Source organism: Lepidochelys olivacea (genome assembly GCF_965140295.1).
Source record: "Lepidochelys olivacea isolate rLepOli2 genome assembly, chromosome: 14".
NCBI lineage: Eukaryota > Metazoa > Chordata > Testudines > Cheloniidae > Lepidochelys > Lepidochelys olivacea.
Window position 1 is genome coordinate 29,620,521 of NC_140424.1, and position 24,862 is coordinate 29,645,382.

The 24,862-nt window shown below is 53.0% G+C and overlaps 1 protein-coding gene and 1 long non-coding RNA gene across 2 annotated transcripts; one reads left to right on the plus strand and one right to left on the minus strand.

Annotated features, from left to right (window-relative positions):
* Positions 1-1,764: 1,764 nt before the first annotated feature.
* Positions 1,765-8,757, plus strand: LOC311530259 (C-type lectin domain family 2 member D-like; the record flags this gene model as incomplete). Its single annotated transcript, XM_084646720.1, has 5 exons — positions 1,765-1,928; positions 2,932-3,043; positions 3,275-3,409; positions 4,146-4,249; positions 8,305-8,757. 5 exons carry the CDS (start codon positions 1,765-1,767, stop codon positions 8,453-8,455), a joined length of 666 nt encoding a protein of 221 aa, XP_084502846.1. The 3' UTR covers positions 8,456-8,757.
* A 7,376-nt stretch (positions 8,758-16,133) lies between these two features.
* LOC311531289 lies at positions 16,134-19,882 on the minus strand. Its single transcript, XR_014714183.1, has 3 exons — positions 19,627-19,882; positions 17,547-17,622; positions 16,134-17,442 (listed from the first exon to the last, which is right to left on the minus strand). It is a non-coding gene; the product is annotated as an uncharacterized lncRNA (long non-coding RNA).
* Between the last annotated feature and the right edge of the window lie 4,980 nt (positions 19,883-24,862).

Consider the following 24,862-nt stretch of genomic DNA (forward strand, 5'->3'; position numbering starts at 1 on the left):
AGGAACTGCACCTCTTGGAGCCTTCAGCACGCCCATCTCTCGCTAATCCCCCTTTGTTTTACTGCTCACCAGTCACTTACTGCAGGATGCTCTGTCCATAGGGGTGCAGTTTATCCCACCTCTGCCACCAGTTGTCACGGAGTCATCAGGGCGATGCTCTGGATCTACTCCCTGTGATGCCAGGCAGGACTCTGGGGGAGCCTCCTCCTCTCTCTGAGCAGACTGTCTTCAGGACACACAGCTCACACAACTTCCACCTTCCTGGGTCTGACCTCAGCGCATTCAGCATCCCCTGCCCCACTGTGCGCCTCCCGCAGCGAGTCTGCCTGGGCTGGGCTCCTGGGGAAGCCAGAGGGCCCTGCACCCCGCTTTGCAGTCAGACGTGACTCGCAGCCAGCCGGTAAAACAGAAGGTTAATTAGTCGACAGGAACGCGGTGTAGGGCAGAACTTATTAGCACAGAAATCAGTGACTTTCAGCCAAGTCCATCCTGGGGGGAGGGGAGCCCAGGGCCAGGTAGGGCGACCAGACATCCCGATACTGAGCAGTGTGTCCCGTGTCCCGACCAACGTAGCTTCTGGTGTGGCAGCCTTTTTTTTTTTTGCTTAGGCGGTGGTGAGGGCTGGGGGAGCCTGGCACGTCCGGGTCTGCGGCTGCACTTCGGCGGCCGGCAACTCAGTCGCTGACGGGCTTCGGCGGCACTTCGGCAGCAGGTACTTCTTTCTTCATCGGCAAGATTTATTTCCCCCCGCCGAATGTGCCGGGTGACTGTAACAATTGAAAAGGCGCTCCCGCTGCGGTGGTGCCGATATTTTGGATTTAGCATCTGGTCACCCTAGAGCCAGGGCTCTGGTCCTCTCCCTGCCCCCCAAGGCAGCCGAGACTGACTCGCTTCCAGCTGCCTGGCCCTTGCCCTGCCTGTTGCTCCGCCTCCAGCCTTTGTCTCACTTCCCGGGCCAAAGTCACCTGGTTGTATTCCCCTCCTGGATCTCAGTTTATGAAGGGGTGCCCATAGCATCCCTGCAGGCAGCTGGAGCAGCCTCTGCAAAAGTCACAAACAGAATTCATGCAACACAGTAAGACTCACATAGACTCACATGCAGCATAACAAGGGAAAATCCCCACTTTGTCACAATACTCCCCTCAATAGGTCTGACCATTAGTTATCCCTGGAAGGATAATGACTCCTCCTCCTTTCAGAGCAAATGCAAGCCCCCTGCCAAAGAGAAGGCTGATGGGTGCATTTTCCCCTCCTTCTGCAAGGCATCTGCCCACCAGCAGGGCCCACTCCCAGGCCTATGCTCAAGTGTCTGCGGTTAATTCAACATCTACTACATCAAAGACAACTGCCTCTGCTAATTCTACCCGTGGCACCTGCTCCTTCCAGGCCTAACCAGGAGGCAAGGGGATCATTACCTCCTGTGGCAGCTGCCTTGTCCCACGTGTCACTATATGCGCAGGCTTTGGTGGCATTCGTTGGGCCTTCTCTTCCCCTCCCGCTGGGGCTCCTTCCGCTTGCATCAAGGCACATGGACCATGTGGTTCAGGAGGTGGTGCACTGGGGCTCAATGGAGGTTGATGTGGAGGGGGGAGAGGAGCTGTCCCTCCCTGGCAGTTGGAGTGGGAATGACACTGTGTGCCTTACTCAGATAGACCACGAGTCTGCGGGCTCCATTAAGTCCGTGGACTTCTTGTTTCCTTTCACTCTGGACAAGCTCTCAGAAGACCTCTGTTTCATGCCCATTAACAAAATCTGCAGGCATCAATGGCTGACAAGCAGTTGTACCACACATTCTGGGATGGCCTTGGCTTGGACCTTGCCATCATCTGGGCAGAACCACTGGGCAGCATGGTGCTCCTCCTGTCATGCAGAAGGGCTGTGCACACCCTTCTGGTGGAGAAGAGGAACCTTCATGCCCTGAGGAACTGGTGAAAATTGTGGAGTCCCCCAGGGCCATTTTTATTGTCTTGTGGTCTTATGCCTTCCTCTGCTGCCTCCTAGTCTTCTGATATGACCAGCAGCCTGCTGTCCTTCATGTGAGATGTCTCCTCCAAAATCTCTGTGAACTGACAGAGGTCTCCTCAGGCCCTGCAAGTTCTCCGCAACCAGATCTCTCACATCAGCCGAGGGTGGAGACCTCCTTCCTGAACTCCTGTTGCACAAACCAGATCTTGTGGCACATGGGAGGCTGGTCTTCGCTGGTGTCACCCAAGTCAGTGACCTTCTTGACTATGGCTCGCAGAATTGAGTGGACCCCAGTATGCTTGCCCAGTATATAGCACTGCCCACCCCACATGTCCCCCACTGTGTGGTCCAGGAGGTAAATCTACCCTGTCCCCTGCCTCTGTGGCTGTTCTCAGGCAAGGTGTTCCCCACCTGCCCATATCCCCTGGCTCTCTGGAGCATGATGTCAGGCCCCTGCCGCATCAGCTCCCACCCATCACTTAGAATCTCCCATTTCAGCTGACTCATATTTATCCAGCCAGTGAGCCTCTCAGCCACATCGCAAGAGAAACTACAGACACTCACACTCACCCCTACTCATTTCCTTGCATTCGTGTCCTGCCCAGATACAAAATGGCTGGACATTTTGGGCAGGGTCTCGTCGCGCTATTGACGTCCCCGCCTGCACAGACAGCGTGTGCGAGCGCAGATGGCAGCTGCTTATGGTGATCGTGAACCTGGCTGGCTGCGCTGGACAGGCCGGGCAGCGGGCGTTCGGTCTCCTGAAGGGAAGGGAGTTTGTTCCCGTCTTCATCTCAACCTGCCTCTCCAGGGAAGCAAAGCGCAGAGCAGGGGGAGGGGGCAGCAGTCCAGGCTAGCAGAACTCCTTGGGGTACTAGACCTGGCAAATCATGTTGAAGTTAATCTCCTACCCATTAATTATTGCCCCCCTGCTGGCCCCCTGGTAACTGTCCCCTCCCTCTGCAGCTCTCTGACCACCCCGTGTTGTAATACGGAGCTTGGGCCCAGCTCTCTGTCCTGGGCTTCCTGGCATGAGCGGTTTGTCAGCTGCATCCCTGTTGAATGTGAACCCAAGAGAGTGAGAGCAGAGTCAGATAAACCCTCTCTGGGGCTGGATTCCCAGTGTCCTCCTGGCTCCCTCATGGCCTTTCAGTACCCACCCTGGTTCGAGGTGTCTCAGAAGCCTGGGGCGCAGGGGATGATCTCCCCTGTTCTCCTCGTTGGCGGGTGGCGGGTCTCGCTCACACCACGTGTCGCTGTCTCATTCTCAGTGCTCAGTGTGGAGACCTAAGCTTCCATCACCTGAACCGGGGCCCGTTGCTGGATCGGATACCGAGGGAAATGCTACTATTTCTCTGAGGCCGAAAGGACCTGGACCTGCAGCCTGACCCACTGCTCTGCGCTCAGCGCCTCCCTGGCTGAGATCAACAGTGAGCAGGAAATGGTGAGAGATGCTCGAATTGCTACGTTCTGGTCTTGGCTCAGCAGCTGCTGCAGGAGAACCTGGGCTCGAGGAGCAGCTCTGAGTAAATGAGCTTCCAGCTGCTGAATGCCAGGCCTGGCTGGCTGGCCCGGGGCACCTCTAGTGTCCGTGTCTGACTGCAGGGATCACTCACTGTCAGCCCTCTCAAAGGAGACCGCCCCTCTCTCGGGCTAGGCTGGCTTGAGTGTCTTCTGGGTGGCGTGGGGCCAAAGGGGTACTGAGATCCCAGATTGACTTGAAGAGCCAGTGCTCTTGGGCAGCCAGATGAGGATGGGGGGGCTCCTCTTAGCCCTGGCCCCTTCTGGCTGAGGATTTGGTGGCTCTTCTCTCATCCCTGGCCCTTTCCAGCATCCCTTATTGAGCTCAGCTGGGCTCTTTCCTTCCCCTCTGATGGGGAGGGGAACTCAGCTGTTCTGTAAGGCGAGGCTTTGACAGAGAATGTGGCCTTCTATAGAGAGGTGGGGGGGGCAGCTTAGACCCAGCAGCACCCAAGAGCTGCTCCAGCCCAGGGCAGATTGGTGTGAGGGGGAGCTGGGTTTGGGATGGGAAAGTTAATACTGAATTACCCAGAGCTGGGCAAGAGGAAGGTGAAAATCCCCAGCCGTTCCCTGAAAACAGAGCCCTTCAGTGTCTACCTGTGATTCTCTGGTGCACAGAGCCTGTGCTCTGACCCCACCTCTCCCTCTGCTGTTTTTAGGCTTTCGTGCTGCGCTATAAAGGCAGACTTGACCACTGGATTGGCCTCTGGAGGGACAGTGGGCAGCTCTGGAAATGGGCCAATGGCACCAAATTCAACAACCTGTAAGTCCTCTGTGAATTGCCTGGGCTTTGGGTCCCTGGTGTCTGAGATAGCGAGTTCAGCCGACTCACCAGTCAGTGCTATGTACTCTGTGTATTAGTGATGGGTGGAAGCAAGTGTTGTCTGCTGGGAGACTGGCCAAAGCTTTCAGATCTGTCTGGCTTTAGTGGGGCCATCTGCGTTAAAGATGCCTGATAGTCACAAATGCTGAGTGCCTGGGGCTGCCATGACAACGGGGGTACAGTAGAGATGGCCCAGATGACATCGCAAGAGGGATTTCAGTGGGATCTGGGTGTGATCAAATAACCAAACCGCAGTTGAGCCGATAGCAGGGTTTGACCCTGGACCTTCAGCACTGAAAGAACGGCAGAGTAGGTCACGCTGGCGGGGGAATGGCACTACACGTCCAGGAAAGCATAGAGTAAAGTAGAGTAAAAATCTTAAACAAATGCAACTGTATCCTAGCATCTCTCAGAATAGAAATTCCACACTTGAAGAATAGGAATCTAGCAGCAGGAATACATTACTGACCAGGATGGGGACTGTGAAATTTACAGAGATTAGAGAGGCTACAAAAGCAGAAAACCCAATAATAATGGGGGTTTTCTACTATCCCCATATTGTCTGGGAACATGTCCCCTCTGGATGGGATGCAGAGAAGTGATTTTTAGACACCATCAATGATGGCTTGTTGGAGCAGCTAATCCTGGCACCCACAAGGGAAGAGGCAATTCTTGATTTAGGCCTAAGCGGAGCACAGGGTCCGGTCCAAGTGGGGAATGTAGCTGAACTGCTCGGTAATAGTGACCATAATGTAATTAAATTTAACATTTAACAGCTCACTTCATCGGATGCATTCAGTGGAAAATAACAGTGAGTAAATTTATATACACACAGAACATGAAAAAATGGGTGTTTAACATGCATACTGTAAGGAGAGTGATCATTTAAGATGAGCTATTACCAGCAGGGGAGTGGGGTGGGGGGAGAGAGAGAAAAAACCTTTTGAAGTGATAATCAAGGTGGGCCATTTCCAGCACATTTCCAGGAGTTTACAAGAGCATCTGAGGAACAGTGGTGGTGGTGGGGGGAGGGGGGGGGAATAGTTTTAAACACCCATTTTTTCATGTTCTGTGTATATATAAATTTACTCACTGTTATTTTCCACTGAATGCATCCGATGAAGTGAGCTGTAGCTCACGAAAGCTTATGCTCAACTAAATTGGTTAGTCTCTAAGGTGCCACAAGTCCTCCTTTTCTCCTTGCGAATACAGACTAACACGGCTGCGACTCTGAAACCTGTCACAATTAAATGAATAGGCAGCAGGTCTGACACAAACAAAAGGAAAAAGAAAAGGAGTACTTGTGGCACCTTAGAGACTAACCAATTTAGTTGAGCATGAGCTTTCGTAAGCTACAGCTCACTTCATCGGACGCATACTGTGGAAACTGCAGAAGACATTATATACACAGAGACCATGAAACACAGAGACCATGAAACAATACCTCCTCCCACCCCGCTCTCCTGCTGGTAATAGCTTATCTAAAGTGATCATCAAGTTGGGCCATTTCCAGCACAAATCCAGGTTTTCTCACCCTCCACCCCTCCACACACAAACTCACTCTCCTGCTGGTAATAGCCCATCCAAAGTGACCACTCTCCCTACAATGTGCATGATAATTAAGGTGGGCCATTTCCAGCACAAATCCAGGTTTTCTCACCCCCATACACACACAAACTCACTCTCCTGCTGGCAATAGCTCATCCAAACTGACCACTCTCCTTACAATGTGTATGATAATCAAGGTGGGTCATTTCCAGCATAAATCCAAGTTTAACCAGAATGTCGGGAGGGTGGGGCGGGGGGGAGAAAAAACAAGGGGAATTAGGCTACCTTGCATAATGACTTAGCCACTCCCAGTCTCTATTTAAGTCTAAATTAATAGTATCCAATTTGCAAATTAATTCCAATTCAGCAGTTTCTCACTGGAGTCTGGATTTGAAGTTTTTTTGTTGTAAGATAGCGACCTTCATGTCTGTGATTGCTTGACCAGAGAGACTGAAGTGTTCTCCGACTGGTTTATGAATGTTATAATTCTTGACATCTGATTTGTGTCCATTTATTCTTTTACGTAGAGACTGTCCAGTTTGACCAATGTACATGGCAGAGGGGCATTGCTGGCACATGATGGCATATATCACATTGGTGGATGTGCAGGTGAACGAGCCTCTGATAGTGTGGCTGATGTTATTAGGAAGTATTTCTTCACACAACACACAGTCAACCTGTGGAGCTTGTTGCCGGGGATGTTGTGAAGGCCAATAGTATAACTCTGTTCAAACAAGAAGTAGATAAGTTCACAGAGGATAGCTCTACCGTTCCTATCAGCCAGGATGGTCAGGGATGCAACCCCATGTTCTGAGTGTCCATAAACATCTGACTGCCAGAAGCTGGGTGTGAATGGGATGGATCACTCGATACTGACCCTGTTCTGTTCATTCCCTTGGAAGCACCTACCGCTGGCCAGTATCGGAGGACAGGACACTGGGCTAGATGGGCCATTGGTCTGACTCATGTGGCCAGTCTTAGGTACTTACAGCTGAATGGCATTTTTAAAAGAGCCCTTGGCGTTTGATGGGAAGCTGGAAAATATGCCCAGAGGAGGCTTAGAAAACAAGTCAGTTGATGACCTGTTGTTTGATCCCAGTCAGATATTTTCACATATTCCAGCAAGGATACCCTGATGTCGGCAGCAGTCTGTCTTTGTGATTGCCTCATGAGCCCATCTGTTAGCCGGCCTGTTTGGGGTCTGTCCACACCGCAGCTGGCACCATGCCATTGCAGAGAAACTAAATGAATTCTTTGCAGCGGTCTTAATGGCTGAGCGTGTGAGGGAGATTCCCAAACCTGAGCCGTCCTTTTTAGGTGACAAATCTGAGGAACTGTCCCAGATGGAGGTGTCATTAGAGGAGGTTTTGAAACAAATCGAGGAACTAAACAGTAACAAGTCACCGGGACCAGGAACTCAAATGTGAAATTGCAGGACTACTCACTGTAGTCTGTAACCTATCATTTAAATCCGCTTCTGTACCCGATGACTGGAGGATAGCTAATGTGACGCCAATTTACCAGAACTGGGTAAACAGGCATCTCAGTGCGGTGTTAACCCTGAAATCTGCCACCTTGTGGGCGCCCACCCCAGCAGAAGGCTCTGGGTGCATCATTGCCATCTCCTCAGAGCTCGTCTGGGGTGATGCCGGTGGGGGAGCCACCCACAGCCATCTGCTCAGGTGGCTGTGAGCTGGGTTCTCCCTTCTCTGGGACAGATCTCACCCCGAGCCAGAGGCTGGTGGCCTGAGGGCAGGGAGATCCCGGCCTGCCCAAAGAATAGTGCTGGGCCTTCTCCTAGCCGAGCACATGTCTACTGTGAGTAGCCAGGATGGGACCATGGGGAAGGATTTGCCTGTGGACCTGGATCCCACCCTGTTCCCAGGTGGGAAGCGCTGGCCTCCAGCTCTCACGGGAAGCTTTGTGTGAGTGGCTGGGGTCACCCCATGGCTGCTGGGTTTGTGCTGCCTGCATTTCACTCCAGCCACCCCCTGCAATACAGCCTGTCCTGACAGGCCTCTGGCCTGAGAGCTGATGTAAACTGTCCAGGGAGCCCTGGACCCAGCTCTTCTGTGCAGCGTTACTGCTGCTCCTCGCCACGCTGAGAGTCACCTGGAACCTGAGCCCAGGGCAGTTTGGGTGGGTTGGGCCTGCAGGGGCCCATCCAGACCCAGCTGGGTGTGTAGGGGGGGAGAGTAGGAACTGGGTTAATACCCACCCAGCATAAATGCTCCATGGAGGTCACTTGATCTTCGAACCTTTCCTGGCTTTCCTGCCCCACTGCCCCCTTTCTAGCTGGGGCCTGTGGCAGGTGCAGGAAGGGGAATCGTGAGGGGCTGTGAGTGCAGCAGCTCCCTGCACTGTGCGAGAGCGTCTCTCCCTGCCTGTGACTGATGGGAAATGTCCAACTCCTACCTGACACCAGCTCCCTGGCTTCTGTCTTGCAGGTTTCCGATCGGAGGAGGAGGAGACTGCGCGTATCTGAACGATGTGAATGGGGTCAGCAGCTGGCGATGCAGCAGTGAGAGACCCTGGATCTGCACCAAACCCGATGCATTTACAGAGGCACAGGAGGCTGCCGTGGTAGGGGGCTCGTAAGGAGAGTACTGTGGAATTAGTCCCGGAAAAGCTGGACTGATCTCTTTACAAGATCACATCTGAGCAATTCCGGAATATCAGGGAATGCTCTGCGCATCACTGGGCAGAGCACTGTGGACTCAGGTGAAAACCAGAGATGCTATTTGCACATCTTGTCCCCCCACCCGTGCCATCTCTTTTTCCGCCAGCGGAACGGCTCAAATCCAGCCTTTCCTACCCCTCCTCAGCTGGACCAGGAGCTCTGCCTAACTGAGCCAAGGCACCAGCCTCAGCTTTCGCTGCCCTGACATTCCCCCACAGAAGCTTTTTACTCTAGAAAATTATGTATGGAATCTTTGAAAAATATTCATCATTCCCATTCGGTGGTCTGGCTTGGAGCTATGGGGGGATGTTCTACATTCCCGCGCCGCTGCCCCCCCCCCCAGGAACTTTTTAACAAAGTTTTTTTTATGGGTCAGTTTTTGGGGTCTTTTGAAAACCCAATTGATTTTGAAGTTTGCAAGTTTACACCACCAGTTCCTGGTTTTTGTTGTTGCCAGATATTGCTTTGGATAAAAGCATGAACGTTTAAACTGGTTTTAATTTTCCATTTTTAGTTTTAAGAGCGCTGCACCCGCCAAGGGAGTAGACCCCCTGTTACACTCCTCGTGGGACACCTAGGGCCTGGAACGTAGGAGCAAGAGGAGAAATGTCTGTTCTCTCCCTTCCTGGAGCCCAGTGGGTTTGAAAAGGGCAGGGAGGGGGTAGGTGTGACACAGACAGACCAGGTGGCAGGTCATGCCAAAGTCCCCATGTCTGCTATAGATGCTTCTGTTACACAACTAAGCTACAAAGTTTCAAAAGGTATGTTCACCTGCTTTAGCCTTGTAAATAAATCTTATTTCCTTTTTAATAAATTGTCCTATAATAAGACTGGCTACATGCGTGGTCTTTGGTGTGACGTCTAAGGTGCAGTTCACCTGGGGTGCCTGGGCCTGTGGGACTGGGAGTAACCTGAATACTGTTGTGATTCTGAGTGTGAGAGACCATCTGTCTCTCAAAGGCAGGCTCACCTGGGTTGCGAGACAGATCGGAGAACCCAAGGGGACTGCATGGCTAGGCTGTTAGGATGCCGGGGGAGGTTACCCTGCATGTTTGGTTGGTGAAATCTAGGTCTAGAATTCTCAGCCAGTTTGGATTTGTGCCCTGGTTCCCAGCAGTCTGCCCTGAGGTTGGCGCGCACTCTCTCTGTGTCAAGAGCCAGTAGCCCAATGGTCACCATAATCGGAGCAAGACCTCTGTACGGATACTATGTAAGGAGCTGTGTCTCCAGACGGAGAATGGTGCCCTTAAGGTCTTGGAGTTAAGGCAGGTCACGGGAGGTGATGTACCCCAGATGCTCCTTTCAGACAGGAGACAACTGAAGTTACCTCCCTGTCTGGTCATCTGTGTATTCTGTGCCTGATGTAGGATGTCTCTTTGCGCACTGAGCCAGGTGCAAAATTAGAGTGCAAAATCCACAAAAAAGGGAAATCTACAGGAAGAAACTCACAGCAGGGGGCTGTGTGTGTGTCCATCTGTGGTGTTGAAGCATAAAGACAAAGGATCGGTCTGATCTCTCTCGGTGCGCAGAGACCTACTGGATCCTTCCCCTCGGAGACAAACTGACCATACACGTGTCTCAAGAAAGAAGGGTCCGAGCCTGCCTGGCTGTGAAGTGCTGCAAGGATTTCGGGTGAGCTGTACTTGGTTAGACAGGAGAATACCTTGTTAGTTCGGTCTAGGCTCTAGAACACATGTTATGACTTTGTTATATGTAACCATTTGTTTCCAACACTTCTACTTGACGCTTGGCTTTGTTGAACTGAGGGGTGATTTCGCTGTGAGCCTATGGCAGCGCTGTGTGTTAAGTGGAGCAGTGATCGGAGCTGGACCTGGTAAGCTGGGGCCGAGGATGTTACTGTTCCTTTGGAAAGAGTGAATCTGTGAATCCTGCCAGGGGACCAGGGACTGGACGCTCCAGAGAGATGCTCAGAGGGCTTGAGGGCAGAGTGGGCCTATTGCTACCCTGCAGTGACGGCAGGCCCAGCAGCGAGTGCGTGTGGCCAGTGGAGTTGGGGAGCTGACCCCTGGCAGGCACAGACAAGGCTCCCTCAGGCAAAGAGCAGGTGGTGGCGAGGTGCCTCCCAGCCCTGGGTACCCTGGGAAGCATTGCAGGGTATTAACTTACTGCAGGTCTGGGGCAGTTAAAAATGACACCCCAAGGCCCCAGCCCAGTGAGGAGGACCGAGGAGAGGAACTGTGACTGCGCGGGGCACCTGAGTCCCAGCCCCGCCCAGAGTTCTGCTCTGCCTAAAGCCCAGTCCCGCCCCGTGAGTAGGGCTTTACCAAATTCATGACCATGAAAAATGCATCACAGCCTGTGAAATCTGGTCTCCCCTGTGAAATCTGGCTGGCGGGGGAGGGGGGGATATGTCCCAGTACTGCCCCCCTTACGTCTACCCCGCCTTCAGAGCTGGGCGGCCAGAGAGCAGCAGCTGCGGGGGGGGGGGGGGCAACCTTATGGGTGGGTGACGTGGGCAACTGCCCCGAGCGCGGTGGTCAGGAGGGAACCCCGCCCCCCGCCAGCTCCAGGCCCTTTTAACCTCTGAGTGCTGGACCCTAGAACAGGGGAGGGGCAGGACTGGGAGCATCCCGGGCAGGGGCTCCTTCCGTGTGCCAGGCTCTAGCTGCAAGTTCGGGCTGGGCAGGGGAGGAACAGGACCTCGTCCCCTGCATGGGCTGCTCCCAGGGCCAGATCAGAGCCACCGCCAGGAACCTCCTCCAGCAGCAGAAAGCTCCGTGGCTGCCGGCCAGCTCTGAAGGTAGCACCACTGCCAGGAGCAGTGCCGAAGTCAGGGTCGCAATACTGTGACACCCCTCCCCCAATAGCCCTGAGACTCCCCATGACCCTCTTCTGGGATGGGATCCACACAGTTACAACAGGGTGACATTTCAGATTGAAATAGCTAAAACTGTGAAATTTAAAAGACTTTAAAAAATCTCATGACCATGAAATTAACCAAACTGGATGTGTGAATTTGGTAGGGCCCTACCCAGGAGACTGAACAGGGGGGTACTTCTCATTACAGACACACAAATGTGGATCTTCAGTTGCACTGTTTATATCAGGGCCGCTTCTTTCTGGCAGATCCATTTGAGCTCCGCGGCACACGTCTCAGACAGAACCTGGCTGCCTTTTATCGACCCGCAGCTGTTCCCATCAGCAGAGCCTGAGAAGCTGCAGAGTGAGAGAGAGTCCGTGTCACTGTGGGTCCCTGTAACAAGGAAAGGCCCATGGGTGAGTGTTTCCTCCCCCTCCCCCTAATGGGAGGCTTGGCTCTGGTGTTGTCCTTCATCTCTAACTTTCCTGTGAAACGAGGCCAATATCTAGATGAGTTGACCTACTCCTCGGAAGACCTCTGTTTACCCCAGGGATACATGTACCCCTGCTTGAGAACCACAGAGTTAGGGGGTCTGGAGCAAGGACCATACGAGGCTGAATCCCATGGGGTCGGTGACCTGGTACTTGTTCATTGGAAGCGCCACCTTGATCTCCTGCATCTCAGCTTTCCTTTAAAAACAAAGTCTCATGGGTGAGAGGAAACCTACACCGCGTAGCCTGGGTAACAGGACAGCTGCAGGGAGCTGAGGACTTGTCCTGATGAACGGTTAGGGCTGGATTCACAAAGGGACTTAAAAAGAAAAGGAGTACTTGTGGCACCTTAGAGACTAACCAATTTATTTGAGCATAAGCTTTCGTGAGCTACAGCTCATGAAAGCTTATGCTCAAATAAATTGGTTAGTCTCTAAGGTGCCACAAGTACTCCTTTTCTTTTTGCAAATACAGACTAACATGGCTGTTACTCTGAAAAGGGACTTAAGAGGCTAATGGCCACTTCAGGCACCTCTGTCTCTTGGAGTGGGAAGTTCCTTGGAGAATTCCACTGGGTGGGAGACTCAGCTGTGAAAGGAGGGGGCAGGCAGCAGCATCTCATCAACCCATGATTGGAATAACTGAAGTAATGTTCCCTTTACATGGAGCCTCAGCTCTTTGAAAGCTCTGCAAATGCTTTAGCCACGTGTTTAACTCCATCCATAGATCGCAGTGGGAGGGCTCAGGTGCGTAAGTGTTTGCAGGATGGGCGCTCAGGACAGTCCCTGACGTCAGGGCAAAGTCGATGTGAAGAGCCACTGTCTGGATTTGGGAGCCTGCCTGCACACCAAACTCACTAGGCGCTGGGTGCATGACTGCAAGGTGCTGGGCCGGGGAAAATCAGCCCTGGGTGGTTATTTTGAGTAGAAAACCCGAGCCACTTCTGGGGTCTTTCAGCTTCTAATGCCAGTTCCTCTCTGCAGCTGAATTTCAGCGTATGATAAAATCCCTCTCAATGCCAAGTCAGTGCCATAAATCACTGGACTGGGTGCAGGAATCAGTAGGCGATATTCTCTGGCCTGGGTTAGGCCAGGGCTCAGACTAAATTATTCTTCCCAAAACTTTTAAAAGCTGAGCCCCCTCCTCAAGGCAAAGAAACCAATCGTGCCCCTCACCCATCAGCAATGTGTTAGCGACCCCACCCCCCATTTTCTTGTATACATCTTCAAACCCCACCCTTCCCACCATGGCTAGCCCTTCCCCACGCTTCAGGAGACGCTGGAGTAGATGATCATAACCATCCCCTCTAACCTTAAGACCTGAGGGACCCCATCCGGGAGCATCTTAAAAATCACAGTTCCCAGACTCTGGAACAGGGGCTGCTTTGCCGGGCTCACCTTTCTTCCTCCGTCAGGTTAGCCGATGGGGATAATGAGCCTGGAGATCTCATTCCCGCTGCTGTGAGTGGTGACCATGTGCACACGACCCAACTCAGCTCTTACTGTGTCCCAGGAATGTCTTCATCTTCTGGGATCCTCATGGCAGCAGAGGAATGATTTAACGGACTCCCTTAGTCATGGGGCCTTTCTCTCTCTTTTGTTTCAGAGCCAGCGTCCTGGAATCGTCTCATGGTGCGTGCAGTGGTGGCAGTGGTGGGGCTGCTAGTCTCACTATACGAATGTGGGTTTTGGAAAGGTAGAGGGAAAGCGTTTGCCTACTCGCGACTCGTCTTCAGGAAGCTGCTGACTCATCCCTCCCAGCAGCCTGGAAGTCCGCAGGATTCACAGGAATCTGAGCTCCCCGCAGTGTGTGACAGGGATGGGGCCCAGGCCCAGGGAACCAGAAACAGGAATCGAGACCCAGCCCTGGAGAATGGGGAAGGAGACCTGCTAATGGAGGACAGATGCTTCCCCCAGGAACCCAGAGAAAGGGCTCCATTAGGTGGGGACACGGATGTGGCCCAGGAAACTGGAGTAGCATTGCCAATCCTCCAGGGTGACCGGGAGTCTGCACGAATTAAAGATTAATTTAATTCAGGCCTGGGTGTTTCTCTGTGTAATGTGACCTCAGTGCTCCTGATGAGAGCCATTGTTTGTAAATGTTTCAGTAGCAGACATAGTTATCATTCATGGACATACAGACATTTATTCATAATTAGAACTGGTCAAAAATAGCGGGAGTGGAGAGGGTCATGAAAATTGAAGAAGAAACCACTTCCCCCCTATGTTCTTGAAACTTATTTGCAAATGTTTTTAATGATCAAATTTCTGTTTAGTTTTGGTGGGAAAAATGCCACATTCTCTCTCAAGTGGGCAGAGAAATCCAAAATGTTTTTTTTTAAACGGGAACTTTTTTCAAATGATCAATGTAATCCCAAGTGGCATTTCTAGTTAAAAGGTTGCATTGTCAGTGTAAAACCATTTTGAACCAGCTCTATTACTGTATAACAAGATGAGTTTATTTTTCATGCTGCATTGTTTGGGCCAAGTTCCAAGTGGTATTTCAGCTTTTGCACCGCTCTTCTCTTCTTGCGTCTGCCCCTCTCATAAGCTGTGGCCTTAATCTCAGCCCTGGAAACAGTTACGTGCATGTTTAACTTTAATGACTGCTGTGAATAATTCCATTTCAATGGAACAACTCTGAGGTCGAGTTTACGCTACGGCCCTATATCGGTAACTACGTCATATATTTAATTTTCTTTCTTTTATATGTGAAAGTTATTCAGAGGTGAAAGCAGGTAAAATACATGAACAGGTTCGGACAGTCCAAGTTTGTCAGTGCAAAGTGACAGCAGAGATGTGGTATCTGCTAGTTTTCTATAAGTCTCTCAGGGTTTCCCAGTATAACTTTGCGGATCTCTGTCTTGCATCGGAAATGTTCCCTGAAAGTGTCCAAACAGCTCAGAGATACAGAACCATTCCCTGGATCCATTCTTATAGCTGTCTTCTCCGGAAAGCAGTCTGGCAAGTGTTCCTGTCAGCTCATTGCTAGGTTATCTGCCAAAACACTAGAGTTTTCAGGTGCCTAAGTAGCCCTTTGAATCATGGTGAAATTATTCTCCCCGTCACCAGCAAAATTGGAAATGGTGCCCCTGAGTGCACAGTACCCTACCGTGCTCCCCTGTAGGAGCTGCATTAACAGGCAACTCTGCAAGTTCTCTGCATGCCTCTGCAAGTGACCCCCATGCCTCTCCATTTCCTTGGCCACATGGATCCTGTCCCCATGCTGGCGGCTAATCCAGAAAAAGGGGGAAAGAGCTCACCACTGCGACCACCTGAGGGATGTGTTGGGGTGAGATCAGCTGGTCAAAGCAGGCAATAGGGCCCGAATCGGAGACTTGAAGCTCCTCGAGTGACCTCTGACCTTTCCAGACCTGCCCTTCAATCAGACACAGCCATTGTAAAGTTGAATGTGATAGTAACTAGACCCATTTTAAACCCTTCACCACACAAGACAAAGCCCGTAGGATTCATCATGAACTATTTATTTCTGCTCCCCTGGATTCCTGCAGCCACCAGCCACCTTGGAGCTTTCCCTCGTCTCTCCCAGGCTGTGCTCACTAGATGGCAAGAGCTCAGCAGAGGGTCCAGCTTTGCTCTTTCGCTTCCATTCTTCACATCTTTGGGTGGCTGCATTTGCAACTGAGCAACCTGATGGAAACACTGAGTCCTCTGTCTCGGCAGGCAGGCCCAGCCGCGAAAGCCAAAGACTCCCTGAGAACAGGGGAAGGTTCGCCTGAACTCTCAGGAGTGGAGGCTTGGCCCATAGGGTAGGGTTACCATATTTGAACTTTCAAAAAAGAGGACACTCCGGGGGGCGGGGAGGGAGTTGTAGCCCTGCCCTTTATCTACTCTCTCCCACTTCCTGCCCCCTGACTGCCCCCCACAGAACTGTTAACCCCTCCAACCCCTGCTGCTCCTTGTCCCCTGATCGCCACCCCCTCCGGACCCTGCCCTCTGTCTAAGCCTTCCTTCTCCCTGTCTCCAACTACCTCCTCCTTAGACCCCCCCACCCTAACTGCCCCCCTAGAACTTCCCCCCGTACCTGTCCCCTGACTGCCCTGCCCTCTATCCCCACCCCCACCCCCTGACAGATCCCCAGGTCTCCCACACCTACCCAACCACTCCCTGTCCCCTGACTGCCCCCGCAGAACCCCCGACCCATCTAACCCCCCCTACTCCCTGTCCCTTGTCTCCCCCGACCCCTCTCCATATGCCCACCCCCTGACAGGCTCCCCCCAGATCCCCTGACCCATCCAACCCCTCCTGCTCCCTGTCCCCTGACTGTCCCTTGGGACCCCATGCCCCTTCTCCAGCCCCCCGGCCCCCTTACCCTGCTGCTCAGAGCAGTGTGTCTGGGGTGCGGAGCCAGACACAGTGCCGCGCTCCCCCGCAGAGCGCACAGCTCCCCACCCCCTGCCCCCAGAGTGCTGCATTGGGAGGGAAATCCCGGCCCTTTGGAGAGTTTTACAAATTCCTCCCGGAGGGCGAATTAAAACCCCAAAAGCCGGACATGTCCGGGAAAATCCGGACGCATGGTAACCCGACCACAGGGACTCCAGGATCTGCAGCTGCTGCCACCACTATGGTGATTCCTCCAACTCATCACCAACCAGCTCTTCCCCATTCTGCCACCCGGACCCACGGTCTGACCGTGCAGGAGAACAGAAACCCTTTGGGACAGCAGGAGAGTCTCCTCAATGCCGCACTCTTTGCATGGCTTCCCGCGGTCACCGGGAAACACGACTACCCTGCCCCAGGAGTCTCTCAAGGAGCTGCCGGCGCAGTCACTGGGCACCCACTCGTAATGGTCTCAGGCAGTGGCATTGCAGAGGGAGCTGAACAGACCGTCCCTTCTGTGACTTCCTGAATTGCTGCCAGGACTGATTCTCCTCTGCACTAGGGAGAGTCCCAGAGGAAAAGCAGCTGTGGTGGGGGAGGGGGCAAGACAAGCTCTCCCCCTGAGCCCTTGACTAGCAGGCAAGCAGGACTCTGGGAGCCAAGGGATCGGTGTGTCTTGCTGGGAGAGCAGAGCTGGAGAGCAGAAAAGGGCACTGGAGGAATTGTAGAAAAGTCAGTGTTATGGCCGAGTCATGGGCAGCCAGATCTAGTGGTCAGAGGCAGAGTCCACACTCACGAGACAGGAGTCGAGAGTCAGCTGGGTCAGGACACTGGAAGAGCAGAAGCAAAAGATCAAATTGTGTTCAGCACCTCAAGTCAGATGAGTCACCCCGAGTCCGGATGCCAGGAAATCAAGCCTGGGAGTGGGAGCAGGAACACCTAACACACGGTCCAGAGGGGGCGGGTGGGAGCTCGGTGTTCAGACAGCTTCTTGTTCCTGCTGCTGGTTTAAGGAGGTGCTGGGGGCCGATTAGCTGCTCTGGGACTCTGCCAACAGAGCCTCAAACTGGGTCTGGGCTTCGTCAGTCCTAGGGAAGCAGTTTTTTGTAGGCTTCCAGGTGGCGTGCTGGAGGGTGGCTGCTCCCAGGAACCCTGCAGACCTGGGTTAATGACCCATGGGTCATGACAGTGACTGATCTCTCCCCGCTCAAACCTCCTGCACGAAACAGTCTCCAGGGTCCCGGACGCATCCTCTGAGAATAAAAAAACAGAGTCATGATGACAAATAGGCTATGGAACAGGAGCCCCCTCTTTGTTGGAACAGCCCCAAGTGCCCAGAAGAGTGGATGGTTCTTACCTCCAGGAGATGCCTGGGATCTTCCATCTAAGTCTCAGTGGGACCCCTGTTTCTTGGTCTGATAGGATGAGCTCATCTGTCAAAGAATCATAGAATATCAGGGTTGGAAGGGACCTCAGGAGGTCATCTAGTCCAACCCCCTGCTCAAAAGCAGGACCCATACCCAATTAAATCATCCCAGCCAGGGCTTTGTCAAGCCTGACCTTAAAAACCTCTGAGGAAGGAGATTCCACCACCTCCCTAGGCAACGCATTCCAGTGTTTCACCACCCTCCTAGTGAAAAAGTTTTTCCTAATATCCAACCTAAACCTCCCCCACTGCAACTTGAGACCATTACTCCTTGTCCTGTCCTCTTCCACCACTGAGAATAGTCTAGAACCATCCTCTCTGGAACTACCTCTCAGGTAGTTGAAAGCAGCTATCAAATCCCCTCTCATTCTTCTCTTCTGCAGACTAAACAATCCCAGTTCCCTCAGCCTCTCCTCATAAGTCATGTGTTCCAGACCCCTAATCATTTTTGTTGCCCTTCGCTGGACTCTCTCCAATTTATCCACATCCTTCTTGTAGTGTGGGGCCCAAAACTGGACACAGTACTCCAGATGAGGCCTCACCAATGTCGAATAGAGGGGGACGATCACGTCCCTCGATCTGCTTGCTATGCCCCTACTTATGCATCCCAAAATGCCATTGGCCTTCTTGGCAACAAGGGCACACTGCTGGCTCATATCCAGCTTCTCGTCCACTGTCACCCCTAGGTCCTTTTCCGCAGAACTGCTGCCTAGCCATTCGGTCCCTAGTCTGTAGCTGTGCATGGGGTTCTTCCGTCCTAAGTGCAGGACCCTGCACTTATCCTTATTGAACCTCATCAGATTTCTTTTGGCCCAATCCTCCAATTTGTCTAGGTCCCTCTGTATCCTATCCCTGCCCTCCAGCGTATCTACCACTCCTCCCAGTTTAGTATCATCCGCAAATTTGCTGAGAGTGCAATCCACACCATCCTCCAGATCATTTATGAAGATATTGAACAAAACCGGCCCCAGTACCAACCCCTGGGGCACTCCACTTGACACCGGCTGCCAACTAGACATGGAGCCATTGATCACTACCCGTTGAGCCCGACAATCTAGCCAGCTTTCTACCCACCTTATAGTGCATTCATCCAGCCCATACTTCCTTAACTTGCTGACAAGAATACTGTGGGAGACTGTGTCAAAAGCTTTGCGAAAGTCAAGATACAATACATCCACTGCTTTCCCTTCATCCACAGAACCAGTAATCTCATCATAGAAGGTGATTAGATTAGTCAGGCATGACCTTCCCTTGGTGAATCCATGCTGACTGTTCCTGATCACTTTCCTCTCATGTAAGTGCTTCAGGATTGATTCTTTGAGGACCTGCTCCATGATCTTTCCGGGGACTGAAGTGAGGCTTACTGGCCTATAGTTCCCAGGATCCTCCTTCTTCCCTTTTTTAAAGATTGGCACTACATTAGCCTTTTTCCAGTCATCCGGGTCTTCCCCCGTTCGCCACGAGTTTTCAAAGATAATGGCTAATGGCTCTGCAATCACAGCCGCCAGTTCCTTTAGCACTCTCGGATGCAACTCATCCGGCCCCATGGACTTGTGCACGTCCAGTTTTTCTAAATAGTCCCTAACCACCTCTTTCTCCACAGAGGGCTGGCCATCTATTCCCCATGTTGTGATGCCCAGCACAGCAGTCTGGGAGCTGACCTTGTTCGTGAAGACAGAGGCAAAAAAAGCATTGAGTACATTAGCTTTTTCCACATCCTCCGTCACTAGGTTGCCTCCCTCATTCATTAAGGGTCCCACACTTTCTTTGGCTTTTTTCTTGTTGCCAACATACCTGAAGAAACCCTTCTTGTTACTCTTAACATCTCTCGCTAGCTGCAGCTCCAGGTGCAATTTGGCCCTCCTAATTTCATTCCTACATGGCCAAGCAATATTTTTATACTCTTCCCTGGTCATATGTCCAACCTTCCACTTCTTGTAAGCTTCTTTTTTATGCTTAAAATCTGCTAGGATTTCATCGTTAAGCCAAGCTGGTCGCCTGCCATACTTACTATTCTTTCGACACATCGGGATGGTTTGTCCCTGTAACCTCAACAGGGATTCCTTGAAATACAGCCAGCTCTCCTGGACTCCTTTCCCCTTCATGTTAGTCCCCACTTCTCCCTGCGCTGGGCTGGCTGCAGCACACATCTGTGTAAGAGGCTGGGCCAGAGAGGTGTTACAGTCAGGGTCCAGGCAGCCCAGAAGGAGAACAGAGGGTTTGAAACCAGAAGACGAAGCAATCAAATCCGTGGATTCGACAGAGAAGTTTTGTACCCTACAGGGACATCAAAAAAGGTCTGTTAGGAAAGCTGAGATGTTAGTCTGGAAACAGCTAAGGCAAAGATTGTGACTTGTTAACATTCAGTTGAAGTCACTACAAAGTGTGTTGTGTTTTGTTTGTCTGTTTGAAATTTATCTTTTTCTCTTGCTTAGTTTCACTTAAATCTCTTCTTTGTTACTGTGCTTCCCAAAGCACCTCAGCGTTGTGTGTTCCAGTGAAGTGTGAGTCTCCAGCCTACCCAACAGGCTGAGCTGTGCCCTGTCTCTCTGAAGGTAGCGAATAATTTCTGAGCGATGCTGGGCCCAGAGTCCAAGGGCAGTTCACCAGACATCTCCTGTGAAGCCCAAAGAGACCAAAGGAGCAGGAGAGATTCAGGCCCCACTGATCCATGGGAACTTCCCACAGAAGAGGCTACACAGGGCTCCAGACACAGCCAGCAGGATCCCTCCCACAAGCTGGGCCATGTCCTTCCCCTGCCAGCCCCACAGCTGCCTCCCACCCCAGCCTCAGGAACCCCTCCCACCCCCCTGCTCTCCCCACCCATTCTCCAATACCAGGCTGTTTCCAGAATGGAAGCAGGTGCGTACCAGAGTTCACTCACCACTAGATGCTGGCCAGGCCTCATGTCAGTGCTTTCTAGCTAGGCTAGCAACCCCGCTGATACTCACTCTTGCAGTTTGTTGGCTGAGAACTCAGCCCTCCAACCAGGTGACTGGCCTTTACTCCACTCCTTCCTGGGTCGTGCTCCTTCCAAACAAAGTCCAAAAATGTCTTGAACAGAAACAAGGCCTTCCACCCTCGTGGGGAGTTCTTCCTCCGCCTGATTTCGGCTCGGCCTGCCCTTCTTGGGTTTCCATGGTCTTCTGTGTCCCCTTGCTTAGGGACGGTGAGAGAACCCAGTCCTACCCTGGACTCCAGGTTTTGACCCAAGGCCGTTGACTGAACAGCTTGCTCTGCTTCTAGATTTTTGCTGCTGTTTTCCCTTGTTTCCTCTCAGGTGGGGCTCACTTGGTCATCAATTTGGCCTAGCCCCAGGCTAGGCAGCCATAGGCCAAGCCACCCTGTTAGATACCCTCCTCCTTCAAATCCGGTCCAGCCCAGCTGACAGGTTTCCTGAGGGGATGGTGAAACCCCATTGCTGATCAGAAGGAGGTCAGAGTCTGTTCTCTAGGAGCTAAAGGTCCGTTTGTCCTGCTGAGGGAAGTGGAGCTGGAGAGCGGAGAAGTTAGGTGAAAGAGACTGCATGATGGAGTTGGAGACTGAGGGATGGGAGCCTCCTCCCACAAACGCTCCCAGGAGAACAGGTTTGAGGAGTTCTCTGGGGAGTCTCTTTCTTGGAAAAAAACAAGGGTGGCACATTGATGGAGATGTCTCTGTCCCAGGGATGGGGGAAGCTCCCAGCCAGGCTATGCAGCACGGATCCCATTTCTCCCCCAAGAAACCCAGATGCCCAAAGAAGTCAATGGCTCTTACCTCCATGAGGGAGTGGGGTCTTCCCTCTCAGCCTCTTTGAGAACTACCACTGCTTGGTTTCCTCGGACAAGGGACCTGCCCCCACTGCTCCCTGAGGTACTTCAGCTTCTGACTGCAGCCACCTGGGAGGCTGTCACACACCCCAGGGCCTAGAAGACATCGGGGGAGGAGGCTCCTCTTCATGTCAGACTCTGAGAGCCCAAAGAAGAATAAAGGGCAGGAGATGAAGCTAGCCCTGAGCCTCTGTCCCATCCTCACCTCCTCAAATGTGGAGCTTCCTGAGCTTCAGTTGGGCAGACAGTCTGTCGCCCTGACACAAAGGTCCTTCTGCGCCATATGGGGCAGGAAGATCTCTGCCTGGGAGCACGGGGAATGGGATGGGGGTGAGATCAAGGAAAGAGGGGAGGGGTATGGGTGGGAGGGAAAGAGCTCCTGCCCCAGATGGAGGAATTTGGGGGGCCAAGGGAAGGACCCGGCTCCACAGAGAGGGCAGAGAATTTCTGTGAGTGCCAGGGGCCTCCATTTCCGCTTCCACTAGCCCCGCATTTACAGTGAGACAGAGCAGTACCTGCAGCAGGGAGCGGGACATGCTGAACTGGGAGGGAAACCTTTAAGAGCATCAGACGAGCCACAGCCCTTGCAGCGCCTCGGGCATCTGGTGCAAGTGCCTGATGATGTGAAGCTGGCACATGACCTTGGCTGTGACATCCTCATGCTGCAGGGGAACGAGAACATGTCAGAGACGGAGACACTCCCCAGGAATCAGGGAGCATTAAGGGCACCTGGAACCAGCACCATCATTTCCACCCAGCAGCTGCTCATGTCTGAGTGGTGGATTCACCCTCCCGACCCCCAGGATGGAGGCTTGCTGTCCTCTCTAGTGACCTCCAGTGCCAACCCCCCTCCTTGTCGGGTGAGCTCCTGCCACGTCCCCATCAGTGCCCCTGACAGCTGTTCCACCTCCAACCCACCTGGGGACACCGCTCAAGTTCCTAGAACCCTCTCCTCCACCCCTACCTCCATCCCCACCCAGGTAGGGCAGGGAGGGGGCTCTAGCAGGGTGGCAGGGGGTAGGAGGGATTCTGGCGGCAGTGAAGTGGGATGGGGAGAGGTTGAGACCTTTCCCCAAGTCACCCCAGTGACAAAAGCTGAAGCCACAGGATGGCAGCCCTGGTGAACGAGGCAGGTCAGCAGCCCCTGCTGACTGAATCCTCCCAATCTCTCGAGAGCGGGTCCAGCCCTACCAGCAGCAAGACCAGCTTCCCACGCCCATGTGCCTCAGCCCTTCCTGCTCAGTTGCCATCACCAGTCAGTCCTTGGCCTCCCAGGCTGCCGGGGAAGGGAGCAACTCTCGATGGTGGCTCAGGTGACATGGACACTAGGCTATGGGGAAATGGGGCCAGCTCTGTGGGGCAGGAAAGGTTCCCAGAGGGCTCTTAGGGGACTCTCCTGTCCTTTCCAGGAGCGATAGCAGAGCACCACATCCTAAGAAGAGAAGTCCATGAAGTCCAGAAGTCCCCACTAGGCTCCTTGCCACCAGGCCAGCGAATGGCGATAGGATGGGAATGAGGCCCTGGCCCCCACCCCAAGCTCCTGAGTCGATTGCAGCTGCTTACCGTGACCCCCATCAGTTGCTGGGCTTCCCCGAGGAGGGAGTAGACGAGCACCAGCCCAGCCTGGCTGACACGTAGCACGGGGTCGTGGATGGCCAGCACTGCTGTCTGAAGGAAGGATCTTTTCTGACTGATGGAGAAGAATTTTCCAAAGACCTAAAACCAAGAGGACACGAGGCTCGAGCAGATTGGCCAGAGCCAGCCTCCAAGTCCTGGTGGTACAATGGCGTCTAGTGCCCCAAAGGGCGGGGAAGAGAGCTGCTGTGGCCAAGGCAGTTCATTCCCCAGGAGGCTTTCAGGGTCCCAGGGCTCAGGGAAGCCCCTTTATTAAAAGGTCGCAGATGCTGAGGGACCAAAGCCTCCAGTGGCTCTTTCGGGAGGGCAATTTCTGGCAGGGGCCAGGATGGGCTGGAAATGGATCTCTAATGTGCGTGAGCAGGCCCACTCTGCTGTGCAGGGCACAGAGATGACAGGGGACCCTATGTTGCTTCCAGCAGAGAGATCTCCTGCACCTCAGCGGCTAGAGGAGTGTGTGTGTGTTGTGGGGGGCGAGGGGGTTGGAGCTGACAGACCAAAGGTCTCTTCCCCGCAGCTTAGTGATTTCTCTCATTGCTGGGAATGGCCTCTGCATCTCCTTCGTTTCTTCAAGGGGAATCCAACCTGCAGCCTCACAAGGACAAGGAGACTCATGGCCCAGTCCCCATCTCAGACGCTCCTCGGAGACTTTTCTTCCGCTGCAGCAATTCAGTTTGTGGGAGGCGGGACAAGCTCACACAGTCTCTCTCACGGGGCGTCTGTGGAGCAGCGTTCTGTCGATGCCCTTGTCGATCCAGAAGCCGCTCCAGGGCCTCCTCTGTGACGTTGTGGCAATCACCCATTTCACCTTTGACTCCAGGCTGGGGGCACTGTGTTACGGTGTGTTGGAAGGTTTGGATATTCTCACCACAGTTGTGAGACGGGGGTGGGGGGGTGTCTTTGATTTTCTACTTATGCAGCAAGTAGCCGCAACTTGGGTCAGTGACAATGTGCTTCTTTGGAACAGTGGCTGAGGTCCAGATACTCTGCCATTCCCTGGCCAGGGCTGGAGACATGAGGGGGGGTGCATGTGGTCCATATTGGCTCTGGAGCTCACTATGTCCCCTACCCAGTTCCCAGGTTGGGGCATTCTGCTTCCTAACCGGCAATGGAATTGGGCAAAGCCCACCTCCTTTCTCTGCTTCTACAGGGTGCAGGGAATTAAACAAGGGTCTGATCAAGCAATCGTGACTGACTGACTCAGGGCTCTCATCTCAGACACTTGGGGATCAGCCAGGGGGACAAGGAACAGAGAGACACCCAGAGCCATAATCCTATATTAACTCACCCACCCGGGGATCTTCGTTATGCCACGGAGCAATGCAGCCATGTAAGACACTCAAATCACGGCAACTAGCGAGGTTCCAATGTGGGACCTTTAGCACCAGCCTGTCCCACTGGTTGCTGGATGAGGAGCTCTGAGCTGGAAATAAGGAGTGGGCTCTTTTCCTGTCTCCAGGAGGCATCCACTGCAGGGAACCCAGCCAGCCACACTCCCTGAGCTGTGTCATGCCCTGGCACAGTGCCCTTACCTCCCCCACTCTGGCTGTATTCTTGTAGCCCAAGAGCCTTCTGTCCTGGTGCCAGTCATAGCACCACAGATCTTCCGCGTCATGTATGGTCAGGCCTGGAAGAGAGAGAGAGAGAGAGAGAGAGAGAGAGACTTTTCTCCTCATTCTGGTTACAGTTTCTGTGTCCTTCCAATCCCATTGGTGGCTCCACAGTGGAGTGGAGAAGAACAGAGGCAGAGAGAGACTTGTCCTCCAGCTGGGGTCAGTCTGAGAGAAATGGTCTGGGGTCCCA